We start from the raw sequence: 12,397 nt of genomic DNA, 5'->3' as shown, positions 1-12,397 counted from the left end.
AACCATGTACCTTAGCATCCACTCCCCTTCTACCCTGGGGCCTGCTCCCACATCCCAAGCTTCCAGCCTCACTGGTCGGGCACTGGCACCCCCCATGGCAACCACTGAAGGGCAGGGACTTTTCCTAAGGGATCCTGCAGCAGCCAATGGGGAAGCTACATTAGCAGCCAGCAGTGAGATCACAGCCCCCCCAGCAGTTCAGCCCCAGACACTACAAGAGGCTCACACACTGCTCCCACTTCTACCCCAGCTGGCACCAGCAGCTTGCTGCCCAGCCCTCATCATGCTGTCAGATGGCAGGACAGCTACAGCCTCGCGTGGCCAAACCACACCCGCACGGAACGCGGCAGCCGGGCAGCAGGATACAAGAGTGACTCATGCTTCCTGAGGGCCCCCGAAGAGCCAGATGGATGCGATTAACCCAGTGCTGCCTCCCACCACAACTGCAGCTCGGAAAGAGACGGAGAAGCAGCCGGTCCATGAAGACAGGCGGCCAGCTCCAACCAGCACGTAGTGCAGTGCCAGAGCTGTCAACAAGGCATAGCAGGGGGAAGTGGGGCAGCTTAGCTAGCAGCTGCAGTCAGGGCCCCAGCCCCTCTACACCCAGCCCAGAGGGCTCCTGCCCACACCCCAGGACAGCATGAGAAGAGACTGGGGGACCCCACCCTCAGTTCAATGGGCAGATGGTGAGACAGCAGACACCCCCTCTCCCTGCTATTCACCAGCCCTTCAGCAGTTTGGACTCTTCCCCACCTAACTTGGAGCTTCACCCAGTCATGATGAGAGCAGGCACATGCCTGGGGGTCCCAGCCCAAGCTCAAACTCCAAAGTGCACCTAGTTCAGACACTGTTCAGTGCGGCCTGGGTGGTGCAGGACCAGCCCCTGCCTCCCTCCATGCCCAGGGATCCCCAGGCACACTGATTACCAGCCAGGACAAGCTCATAGCAGGGGGGTGAAGAAGCCATTTCTCTGCAGCCAGCAGAGCACCCAGGCTGCTCCCTAGGAACAGGGCCCTGCACTGGGGGGCTCAACTGCTAGGGTAGGAGTTGCAAACCTTTCAGAAGTGGTGTGCCAAGTCTTCATTTATTCACTCCAGTTTAAGGTTTTGCATGCCAGTGATACATTTTGTTTTTAGAAAGTCTCTTTCTAAAAGTCTAATATAACTATATAATATAGTTATAACTATATAAAGCCTAAACTATTGTTGTATGTAAAGTAAATAAGGTTTTTAAAATGTTTAAGAAGCTTCATTTAAAATTAAAATGCAGAGCCCCCCAGACCGCTAGCCAGGACCCAGGCCGTGTTGAGTGCCACTGAAAATCAGCTTGCGTGCTGCCTTTGCCTTTGGCATGCGTGCAATAGGTTGCCTACCCCTGTGCTAGAGATTCCCAGCTGGGGGAGGCCCAGAAGGAGCAGGCCCAGGCACAGGGATACTGGCTGCTTAGCTACAGGGAACAGGGCTGGTTAGAGCAAAACCCTAGGGAAGGCTCCTAGGAGCCAGCTGGCAGCCCCTGCCACACTGGTGAGGGAAGGGCCCTTGCAGAGAGCAGCTGCAGGGGAAAGACACCCAGGGCCTAGCTGTTGTGACTGACCAACACAGACAAGAGAGCTGACAGCCCCTAGGAGCCCTACCCACCCCAGCTGCATAAAGGTTAAGGAGCAGAATTTGCTCCTCACCCTGTAGTATTTCCAGGGGTGGGGCACTAGTTGAGCCAGGGTTGCACAATCCCAGGCTAGAAAGGGGGTGTGGCGAGCAGGCTGGTTGGTCAGGCAGACACCAGCCTGGGAGCTAGGCATAGGCCTAAGACAGCCCACTCAGAGGGGGTGGGAACAGCCTAGCAAGTTGTTTGATGGGTTCCAGGGTGAGGCTCCCCCCCCCCCCCCCACACACACACACACCCTACCAACAAGCTACTCATGAGGACAGCTGTGACCTATTTCCTGTGGTACACCCAAGCCCGTAACCTACCTGGCTGCAGGGCCCAGCCCTGCCCGCTGGCACTGATAAGCTTATCACCAGTAGGCTGAGGGGGCAAGACTAGGGCAGAGGCTTGCAGTGACCTACGCCCTACCTCCCAGCTTAAATATTGATTTGGGGCCTGGCAACTCAGCCTCTCTAAACAATTAGAGAGATGACTCTTCCAGTGGGCACTGCCCCAGCAGCCAGGGCCACCTCCCCGCACTCCTTTTGTGCTGTGCGGACAGCTCTCACCTGTTTGCCCTTCCCAGCTGCTGGCAAGGGGGAGGTTGAATGGGCCCCAAGCACAGCAGCTTGCTGGGCACTGTTAAAGGCAGAGGCCAGAGCCAGCCAGCCCTGGGTTCCCATTCCAGCCCTAGCAGAGACCCACACGGCCAGCTCCATGCAAGTGCCATGCCCTGTCCCTCTGGAACGAAGAGCTCTTCTGGGCAGAAGCAGCCTGTGCAGTGCCTTGAGGATAAAGCCACCTGGTACAGCTCCCCAGTACTGATGCTTCCCAGTTTTCCAGGCAGAGGTGACTGTACCACAGCACCCCACCAACAGAAGCATCTTCCTGTTACAGACAGCCCAGATGGAGACAAAGCCAAAACACCAGCCTCCCTGCCAGAGGCACCCATCCCTACCCAGCAACAGCAGCTCTCCCCCTCCACCCCAGCCAAGACACCCATCGAGCCCACAGCAAGAGTCCAGATCTGCCCCACAGCAGCTGCACCCTTGCTAGGGACAGCCCAGATTTCCTGTCCTCCCCAGCAGGAAACCCATAGTGTCTGTCCCTGCACCCCCAGCCAGCCCCACAAGCCCCTGCCCAGGAATGACAGACCCCAGGATACCAGCATGTGGGGTTTTTATTTTTCATGTCACTGATCCAGGCTTCTGATGTTTGGCCCCTGGTGAACAGTTCCCAGCAGCCCATGCTCCCACTGGCTGCTGCCCAGAGGCTGTTGTCCCTCACTGGCCAATCTGTGCTGTCCAAGCTGGCAGGAAGGCAGCACCCTCACTTGAAGATCTTTCCCTGGTTGAAGGCTTTGCCGACGTGTTTGAATTCGCCCTCCCACGTGAAATACTCTTTGACCAGCGTCTTGCACTCCTCACTGTCTGCATCCAGCTTCCTCCAGGTATAGGACTCGTAATCCACCTGCCAGTCAGGGCTCAGCTGGGAACAGAGGGGAGGGATCAGCAGGGGGCCTCCCCCACATCCCAGGCACTGCACCAACAGGCCCAGCCACCAGAGGGCAAGCTGAGCATAGTCCCTCCCTTTTCCCTGCACTGCAGATGGGAGTCGTGAACAACCCTCTGCTCTTGGCACTAGGCAGCTTCACAGGAGGGCATGGCCAGACTGCCCAGAGGGAGCAGGCTGCCCCCCTTTGCCCAGGAACATTAGCTGGCTGCCCCAAGCTGCATCGCACCAGGAACATTTACTTGTTCCCAGGCTAGGTAGCCAGCAGGCTCCAGAGATGCAGCAACCCTGTAGCCTGGCAGTACAGAGCTACTGGTACCCGCTCCTAGTAAGTATGCCCAGATTCCCTGCACACCCGCAGGCTGCGCAGAGGCTCACCGGGAAGGCCAGCTCCTGGCCGCGGAAGACCCAGATCCCGGAGATGGTGCTGTCGTTGTTGGTACCGAAGAGGATGACACTGGAAAAAGCGTTCTTCCGCAGTTTGTCCAGGCGCTGGAACATGCCTAGTGGGAAGAGGTGGGAGAGCAGTCACTGCCATGCCCCACTCCAAGCAGGAACTCTGTGACCCAGACCAGCCCCAGGTGCTATTTGGGGAGCTGGGCTCTGACCTGTGATGAGGTTGCAGCTCATGAAGGTCTGGCTCAGCTCCTCAGGGAAGCGGTACTGCGAGTACCAAATGGACCAGCCGTCCTTGTCAAAGTGCTCCCAGAAGTAGGGTAGTGCCACCGTCAGTGTGTCCTCGTTGGAGTACTTCCGCTTGAACTCATCCATGATGAAGGGGCTGGGGGCAGAGCAGCTCCATCAGAGACAGGCAGGGGCCAGCTGCCCTCACTCAGCCACCTCCCAGATGGGCTGGCTCTGTCCCAGCTCCTGCCTAGTAGTGACTCCAAGGCCCCTCTTCCTGCCCAGGTGTTTGGGGCCAGGACCCTGCATAGCTCACCTCCCAGGTCAGTGAGTGAGAGCCCATGGTTAAGAGTAACGAAGGGCACTGAGGAGGGTGAGCAGCATCTGCCCCAGCCTACCCAGTGGTCCTAGGCTAGGACCCCATCTTCCACGCCTCTGGCCATGTGTTCCACATCCCAGCAGGGATTATGGGCCAGACAGTGCAGCGCATGAAGCTATCCCAGGCATGCAGCAGGGCGTGGGACTAGGATGACTCCAACTCAGCAGTGCTGAGGCTCTGCCTGTCAGCATGCAGTCACTGCCCCCTGGTGGCCACGGAAGGCAGCAGAGAAGCCATGAGCAAGGGGACCCTAGCCTGAAATCTGATTCCCAAGAGAGGCTGCTCCCTCTGCTAAGGCCAAGGGGTAGAGGCAGGGAGGGGCAGGACTGGGCTCCCAAAGCCAACTCCTCTGTTTGCTCTGGAAAGGCCACTCTGCCCTTTCCCATCCAGAGGCCCATGGAGCAGCAGGAGGGGGCTGGCTGTGTCCCCACTGTCTGGCGCAAACAAGAGCTAGTGGCAGCTTGCCCAGAAGAGGCCAGAGGAGAAGGGGAGCAGAGCATGGGAACCGGCCCTTCCTAGGGCCCAGCCCACCAGCAGCAGAGAGGAGCCCAATTAGTTCAGGGCAGCTGCTGGGGGAGGGGGGGAGGAGAAGAGGGGGGAAGGAGAGATTAGTGCCATGCAACTGCCAGGATCCAGCCCCCTCTCCACACTTTCCCTGCAGGAGCCCGACCAGCCAGGGCTGGCCCAGCAGGTGAGCACCTCTTGGGCAGGTGAGCAAAGGGGTCCTTGGACTTTGGCTCAGCAGCCAGGGCCTGATCACACTCATCCAGCTCCTCCTCAGGCTCAGATTTCCTCTCCTCTTTCTTCTCCTGCTTCTTCTCCTCCTTGGCGGGCTTCTCCTTCTTGGGGAGATCTCTCTTTGGCTGGTTCTCAGCAAACTTCTTGGCTGCATCAAGGGGAGGAAGGAGCCCATGGGTGGGGCAGCCAGGTCTCTCCCACTCCATGGGAGAGACCTGGCAGACCATCTTGAGACTTAGCAACGGCAGAAATCTAGCCACTGATACCCTGACCCAGCCGTTGTTAGCCCCGAACCAGGGAGACCCTGATCACAGCAGCCACAGCTCCCTGCTAGAGCTTCTGTGGTTGCGTCCTCCCCTCACCCAGGGTGGAGTAGCCTCAGAACCACATCAGGGGTGGAGTGAAGCCCCACAAGGGGGGGGGGGGGGGCAGTAGATCAGGGTACACAGATCCCAGCAGAATCAACCCAGAGAGTTAGCAAGCAGGATCCCCCTACCCTTCTCCCCCTCCAAGATGTTCTCTAGACTCACTGCAGCAACAAGGCCTGCTTTTACCAGGGGCACCAGGACAGCCACACACCCCTCAGAGGGGAGGCAGAGGGCCAGACCCCTGCCTAGGGAGCTACTCACCATCAAACTGAGCCATCTTTTCACACAGCTTCACCTCACCCAGCACAGCCTTGAACTGCGGCTGATTGATGCAGGTCACAAACCAGCGGTTGGTGTTGCTGTAGGGCTGGCGGAAGGATGGCTCCAGCACCTGGAGAAAAGGTCAGAGATCAGTACAGCTGGAGCCAGCCATGGCTCAGGACATTGAGATCAGAAGAGGGGTTTCCTGGGCATCTACCCCTACCCCAGGGACAAGCAGCCACTCCCCAAGTCTTTGCAGCCACACTGGAATCCATGACCAGCCTTGCCCCCTCAAAGCCCCACCCTGCACACCGGACTCCAGCTACAGCCCTCAAGACAGCAGGAACTCTTAACGAAACTATAGCCCAGAACCAGACCCTCCTGCCCCTACCATGGAGCCTCAGACAGTAGAGCACTGAGCCTCCCCGCACCTGCTTGTAGAGCCAGAGGAGGGTGCACACAACAGTGATGTCAGCCAGTGTGATGCGCTCCCCCACCAGGAAGGTCTGGGTCTTCAGGTGAGAGTCCAGGATGCCTAGGACCCGCTTCACCTCCTCCTTGGCATACTCTGTGGCCTGGAGATCAAAAAGACCAGGTGAGCCCCACTGAGGCAGGGGGGACAAAAAGATGCTCAGGCGCCATACATTGTGCCACTGAATACAGGAAACCGCTTCACTGCCACCTAAACACCCTCCCCTCCTCATCATTCCCAGGAAACCAAACCAGACCAGGTGCACTCTAGTGGTTAGAGCAGAGGAACCAGGTCTCCTGGTTTCTAACCCCAGTTCAACCACTGACTTCAGGAAAAGTCCTTTCCTATCTATGAGGCAAATTCCCCACCCTCCCCACCCCATGGGGCCTGCTAACTCCCAAACCGAGGTGCAGGAGATGCACAAGCTATCAACGACTGGCATCGCCCTCCTTCCCCCACCCCCAGCTGGCAGGAGATGCTGCAGCTTCTTTCCAAGCTTGGCACCAAGACAGGAATGGGCCCCAAAGCAGGAGAAAGTCCCAGACATGCAGTCTCAGACCTAGCCTGGCCGTGTGGCTGTTTCCTGATCAGAACCCCAGCAGGGAGGGGAGCTGGAGGCCCATCAGCTCGGTGTGGCCCTTCCCACCCCTCATCCATCTCAGTTCCTGTAGGAACAGGGAAGAGAGAAGCTGGTCTCACTGGATTACCACAGGAGTCCTGTATTCACAGCAGCCTTTTGACCCTCAGGGTAAGGGGCCAGCAGTTCCTCACAGACTGCAGCCTTGGAGCAGGCTATTTGCCTTCCCAGCTGTAGAGGCACCAGTGACACTTGTCAGAGGAGAGGCTGCCCAGAGAGATCCTCCTTGGCATGGGCCCATCTGCATGAATCAGGGAGGCCGTGCCAGGAGCTTCACTGTACCCAGACTGCACCATCGCAGCCCAGACTCAGAGGTTCTGGGCCTCCAACAAGCTGGAAGTAGTGTCCATTCTCCGTTAGCTGTGAATGGCAGGGGGCAAGGACACTTCAACAGTTGCAGCCTCTCCTCAGAGATTTCAGGCCAAGGTCTCACTGCCAGGCCCTTGGAGAGATGCTGGGATGGCAGACACCGACAATGGCCCCATGCATCTGTCTCACCCCTAGTGAGACAGGTCACTGAGTGCTACCGTAATGCAGCCAGTGGTGCGCACCCCTAAAATTCTGACCCTGCCTCACAGCCAAGATCTAAGCTGTTGACACTCCAGGAGGGGATGTTAGTGAACAGCAGTATCAGGAGTGGAAACTTCCAGGACTCCCAATTCTCCTACATGTACACAGGGACAGCAAGGAGTTGGCCAGGTCCTGGGACTGTGAATACTGGAGGAGAGCAGGAGCTACCTGCCCCACCCCCCACTGACCTGCTTGTTGTAGTGCATGATGCCCAGCGTAGGGAAGACCCAGGTGCTGGCGGGAGGGACGATGTCACTGTCAGCAAAGCTCACCCACTGGATGATCTGGGCAGCTATCTCCTTGGTGGATCCCCGCAGCTCGTCATTACTGACTGGAACCAGAGCCAACTGGTCACTGTGATGGGGAGAGACACCAACCCCACCCAGCCAAGACATGTCCACCCAAGACATACACCCCCCAAATCAACACACACATCCCATCTTTCCCGCCTCCCCCCCCCCAGCAGCAGTGGGAAAAGCCAAGCCAAGCCCAGCCCAGCCTGAGGACACCACAGGTCTAGCAAGTCCACAGGCACTGACCCAACCATGGGTGCGCTGGACACTGTAAGGAGCTGGCCAACACACTGCTTACTCCACTGAGCCCAGCACGGACAGCAGCAGAGGCAGGAGCAGCTGGATGGCGTCAGGGACACCCTAACTTTACTTCCTGGTACAAGCTGCACAGGGTATGCTCTTTCCATGAAGTTTCCCCCCAGGTGCTGGGGGCAGCCCCCTGGCTATTACCGTAGTGTGAGATGGCGTTACTCTCAAACACGCAGAATCCATCAGCCCCTTCAAACGCAGGAACCTAGAAAGCAAGCACCATTGCACCCCTTACTGAGCAACCAAGGCTTTTACCTGCCTGTGCAGCACCCCGCCCCCTCAGCTACACTAGCTAACTCCACCAGCCCTCAGAGCACAGCCAGTTCCCCCTTCCCCAAGGGCCGACATACTAGTCATCTCAAGGGCATCTCGGCCCTGCTGACACCCAGCACCCCACAGCAGCAGCTCTCAGATGGAGTCACAGGGTGGCAAGGAGGGAGGCATTCATGCCCTCCAGCAGGCACCAAGGAAGCCCCTCTGCTGTTTCCTTCCCCATTAGACACCCAATCCCTGGGGGATGGAGTGGCTTGCAGCAGGGAAAGCATGCGGGGGTGGGGGGGGGGAAGAAAGTGGAGAAGAGGGCTACTCAGGGCTTGTCCCTCCACAGCTCATTTCCCAAGTACCATGAGCAGTCAGTGCACAGCTATCACCTGTGGGACGCCCAAGGGGTAAAGTGACATAAGCAGCTGCACCACACTCTAGCTACCAACATTTCCTTCTCTACCAGGAGATGCAATGCAGCACTGTTTGCAGCTGGTCTGCCCTCTGCCAGACCAGGCCTCCCCAACCATTATATACCCAGCACATGGAGACTAGAGGGAGGGACAGAGTGACCCCAGAGGACACCTGTTTTTCTAATATGAATGACTCATTACTGGAAACCTGGCACTACCCCTAGCAATGCTCCTCGCTCAGTATAAGGAGGCACATGCAGCACTGTTACCTTCCCAACGGGGAATTTCTTCAGGAACTCAGGTGTCTTGTTGGTTTGCCCAAAGTGGAACTGGGGTGGGGTGGAGAGGACCTTGATCTTAGCCCCACTGTACTGGGCAGCAATGAGGGCTTTAAATGCCCGCCAGTTCTCAGGGTAGGTGTAGAGAGTCTGAAGAACACAGAAAATGAACAAGGTACCAAAAAATGCAGGAGCACATCACCAAGATCTGTCTTCTGGTCCACCCTCCTTCTCAGTCTCCTCTGTCCCCCAGGAAGATCCTCCTCCTTAAACCAAACCCCCACCACGCTGATTTTAGCCACCCTAGAATTCACCCAGAAAGCCCCCCCTCTCCCTTGCCCCTTCATCTCCCATGGTCACCCCGGGTACCCCCTCCCCCCATTCACCAGACAGTGGTTCCCTTCATCCACCCAAGGCCCTGTCACCAGTTCAGAGACATCACCTTCTCACACAGGTACTCGCCTCCTTCCGCCTCCCAGATTTCCCCTCACCCACAGAAATCCTCAGCACCCCAGATCAAATGGCCCCTTTGCTTCAGGGTCCCCCATACATGCACAAAGACCACTACCCAAACAGAAACCTAAGCACTCTGGGCCACACCCCCATCCACTCATCTTCACTGCCAGCTTTGCCATGCACCAGAAAGCCCTGTCTCTCTATACAAACTCATCACCCTGGGACAACCCCCATCTATTGCCTCCACGCCACTGACTAGACACCTAAGCCAACACCCCTCCTCTTGGCCATTGCACCTCTCCATCAAAGGGACATACAAGGACAGTAGAATCCAGTGCAGAAGTCTCCTCCAGGTACCGCTGTACACCCAGAAAAACTCTTCTCCCCTACCCCCCCCCCATCAGTACCACACTCCCCCTCCCCACCAATACCTTAATCCTACGGCAGCCACCTCCTCCCCAAGAGATAGGGGCTCTAAGGCAGAGACCCCTCCCTCCAGTACCTCCCACCAAAGGCAGACACGAAGTCAACACCCCCTCCAAATTGCCCCCCACCTGCAGGAGCCTCCAAATACAACCCCGCCGCTGCCGTCTCCCCTAACCGCACACTCCCCATTCCCCTCCCCCAGCCCCATAGTGCCAGCCCCAGCTCTCCTGCACCAGGTAAGCCCCCTACCCCCTCCTTGGGGCCTGTCCCGGGTCAGCCCCCGCAGGAACCCCCCTCCCCGGCCAGGCCCCCCGCAATACCACCCTCAGGCAGACCAGCCCACCTCCGCCCCAGCCCTGCCATTCCCCCAGGCCCCGACCAGCCCCCCAGGAGTGGATGGAAACGGATTGCCCAGAGAGGAGCGGGGGACCCGCGGAGGCGACACACTCACCCCGGCCACCGCCATCTTAGCTAGCAGAGAAAAGGGAGGAGCCCGGGGCGGGACCACCGTAAAGCAAAGAGAAAAGAACCGCAAAGCGAGACGCCGCACACCCAGTCACAGCACGACATACCATAGCCCGGCGCCTTTATATGGCGTCACAAGGGGGCGGGGCTTTAGAGAGGCAACAGGAGAGGCGCTTCTGGGTCACGTGCAGAGGGAGCTGTGCAATGGGAGGGAACAGTAATGGCTTTAAAACTCCAACCACGTGGGCGCTCCCCAGCCTCTCCCTCCGAGTGCTTCGCGTCCCGAGTTAACCAACGCGCCCCACAAGCCCTCCCCGATGATAACCCCCCACTTGCCCCTGGATTCTCAGGGCCCCGGGGTGATAAACAGGGCCCGATTAACCTTTTGTGGGCCTGGCACCAAACGTAAATTTTGTGGGCCCCCATGGGGGCAATGGGGCATGGCACGGCGGGGGGTGGTTGGTCCCCAGAGTGATGGAGAGGCCTACCAGAGGCATGACATGGTCTGCCCAGCCCAGGGCAAGGGCACTACTTACAAACCGGCAGTTGCCAGATGCACAATGGCCCATGCTGCACCACATATGCCCCCCACACACATTGGAACACCCCCCCCCATTCCCTATGGCCAGAGCCTCCCCAAACCCTCTATGCCCAGTGCCCCCCTAGACCCTGCCACAAATGCACAGCACCCTGCACAACACTTCCCCTCACCAGCACCCTCCTGCCCACAGCCCCACCACAACTGCCCAGCACCCCACACAGAACCCCCACTCCCTAGTGTCCCAACATATAGAGATCTCCCTCCCCAGACCTCCAAGAGACCCACTCCCTGCTTCCCGGCCATACTCACCGGCCCTGCTGGGAGGCGACTGTGTCTGCTGGGCTGAGTTGCTGGTGCAGCCAGGGCTGGTCCTGGGATGGGGAATTGCTCTGGCCCTGGAGTGGCGAGATCAGCGAGGCCAGGGCCTGCCCTGGCCAGGCTCCCTCCGGCCCAACTTTCCTGGAGGGGCCCAGCCAAGTTTCCCCCACCCCAACTGGCCAAGACTGGCCAGACTTCTGTACCAATCCCAGGCAGCTCAGCTCCAGGGAGACAGGTGGGGCCCTACAGGTGGTGGGAAGCAGAGACTGCCTCCCAGAGCTGGAGGTGCACTGGGGTCGGGCCAGGGGGCAGAGAGAAGCCAGCAGGTGGGGCCTAGGGGTGAGAGGAGCCCTTGGTCTCCCAGTGGCTGGCTGAGAGGAGCAAGTGGTGGGCGGGGGGGAGAGCCAGTGGGCTGGCAGGGTCTCAGGGCACAGAGCAGGTCGGGGTCCTTTCTGAGCATGGGCCTGGCTCCATGGCACCATTATAAACCCGACACTAGTGATAAAGGGCCACATGGTGGCCAGCTCCAGAGAGACAGGGCAGCTGGCAGTACCTGGCTGCCCAGGGCGAGAGGCAGGGCTGGGAGACCCAGTTGGGCCCAGGGTTGCTGGCTCTGTGATACGCTTGCTCTGGCACTGTGCTCTAGACCATGGGGGCTCTTACCCAGCACCAGGGCTGCCCCCGCATGTCTATGGTACACAGCTCCTACGCTAGCTTGCTCCCTTCCAGGGCAGACAGCATAACTAGACGTCAGAGCTCCTGCACCAGTTCCCCAGCACAGCCCCGGCTAGGACCAGGGTGCCAGATGGCAGGGGCTGGAGAGGGGATTGCTGGATGGGTGACAAAGGTCCTGGCCAGCAGTGCTCGGGAGCAGAGCTTGCCCCACCCCGTCCATCTCCCTTTGTCCTTTTCACACAGACTCCCAAGCCCTGCAGCCAAAGCAAGCAGCAAAGAGCAACCCGAGTGGTCTTTGGGGCAGGTTGGTGTGAGCAGCATGTGGGACTCATGGGTGAGCCAAGGCCAAGGGTGCACAACCCAGGATCCTTGCACTGATTCAGGGGAAGCCCTGCTTCCCTGCCTTATAACAGCCCAGCCCAGCCCAGCCCCCCCCCCCAGTGCTGTTTGGTGGTCTGCCTGTATCTGTGTGTCCACCTTGCCCTTTAGAGTGTCAACTCTGGTGGGGCAGGGACTGGCTGTGTGCATAGAGCCCCGGGCACACCAGGGGCATAGCCAGAGTACAGACAGTAATGCTCTCTGGGAAAGCCAGACTGGCATAGTCTAAACAGCTGCACCATTGTGCCTCCCTTGTTACCCACATGTAAGGCTGAGGTGCCAAGTAGCTGGAGTGCTGAAGAGCAGGGCAGCCCCCTTCGTGCTCAGGAAAGGGAGCCATGAGCCCCACCCAAGGCAGCTGGCCCTGCTTTGCGGGTTG

The 12,397-nt window shown here is 58.8% G+C and overlaps 1 protein-coding gene across 1 annotated transcript; it reads right to left on the bottom strand.

Annotated features, from left to right (window-relative positions):
* Positions 1-2,806: 2,806 nt before the first annotated feature.
* Positions 2,807-10,178, bottom strand: EEF1G (eukaryotic translation elongation factor 1 gamma). The gene is made up of 10 exons (XM_054034796.1): positions 10,093-10,178; positions 8,751-8,909; positions 7,949-8,012; positions 7,394-7,536; positions 5,958-6,101; positions 5,527-5,656; positions 4,859-5,045; positions 3,765-3,937; positions 3,535-3,659; positions 2,807-3,132 (listed from the first exon to the last, which is right to left on the bottom strand). The coding sequence occupies exons 1-10, from the start codon at positions 10,105-10,107 to the stop codon at positions 2,974-2,976; spliced, it is 1,299 nt and encodes a 432-aa protein (XP_053890771.1). The 5' UTR covers positions 10,108-10,178; the 3' UTR covers positions 2,807-2,973.
* Positions 10,179-12,397: the final 2,219 nt, after the last annotated feature.

This window comes from Malaclemys terrapin, chromosome 7 (genome assembly GCF_027887155.1).
Source record: "Malaclemys terrapin pileata isolate rMalTer1 chromosome 7, rMalTer1.hap1, whole genome shotgun sequence".
NCBI lineage: Eukaryota > Metazoa > Chordata > Testudines > Emydidae > Malaclemys > Malaclemys terrapin.
The sequence above is the reverse complement of the archived record's forward strand: the minus strand, read 5'-3'. Positions and strand labels throughout refer to the sequence as shown.

Coding starts and splice junctions, on each gene's coding strand:
- EEF1G (XM_054034796.1), bottom strand. Junction 3,660..3,764: donor GAGCTGCAACCTCATCACAG/GTCAGAGCCCAG, acceptor TCTTCCCACTAG/GCATGTTCCAGCGCCTGGAC. Junction 3,133..3,534: donor GCCAGGAGCTGGCCTTCCCG/GTGAGCCTCTGC, acceptor CTCTGTTCCCAG/CTGAGCCCTGACTGGCAGGT.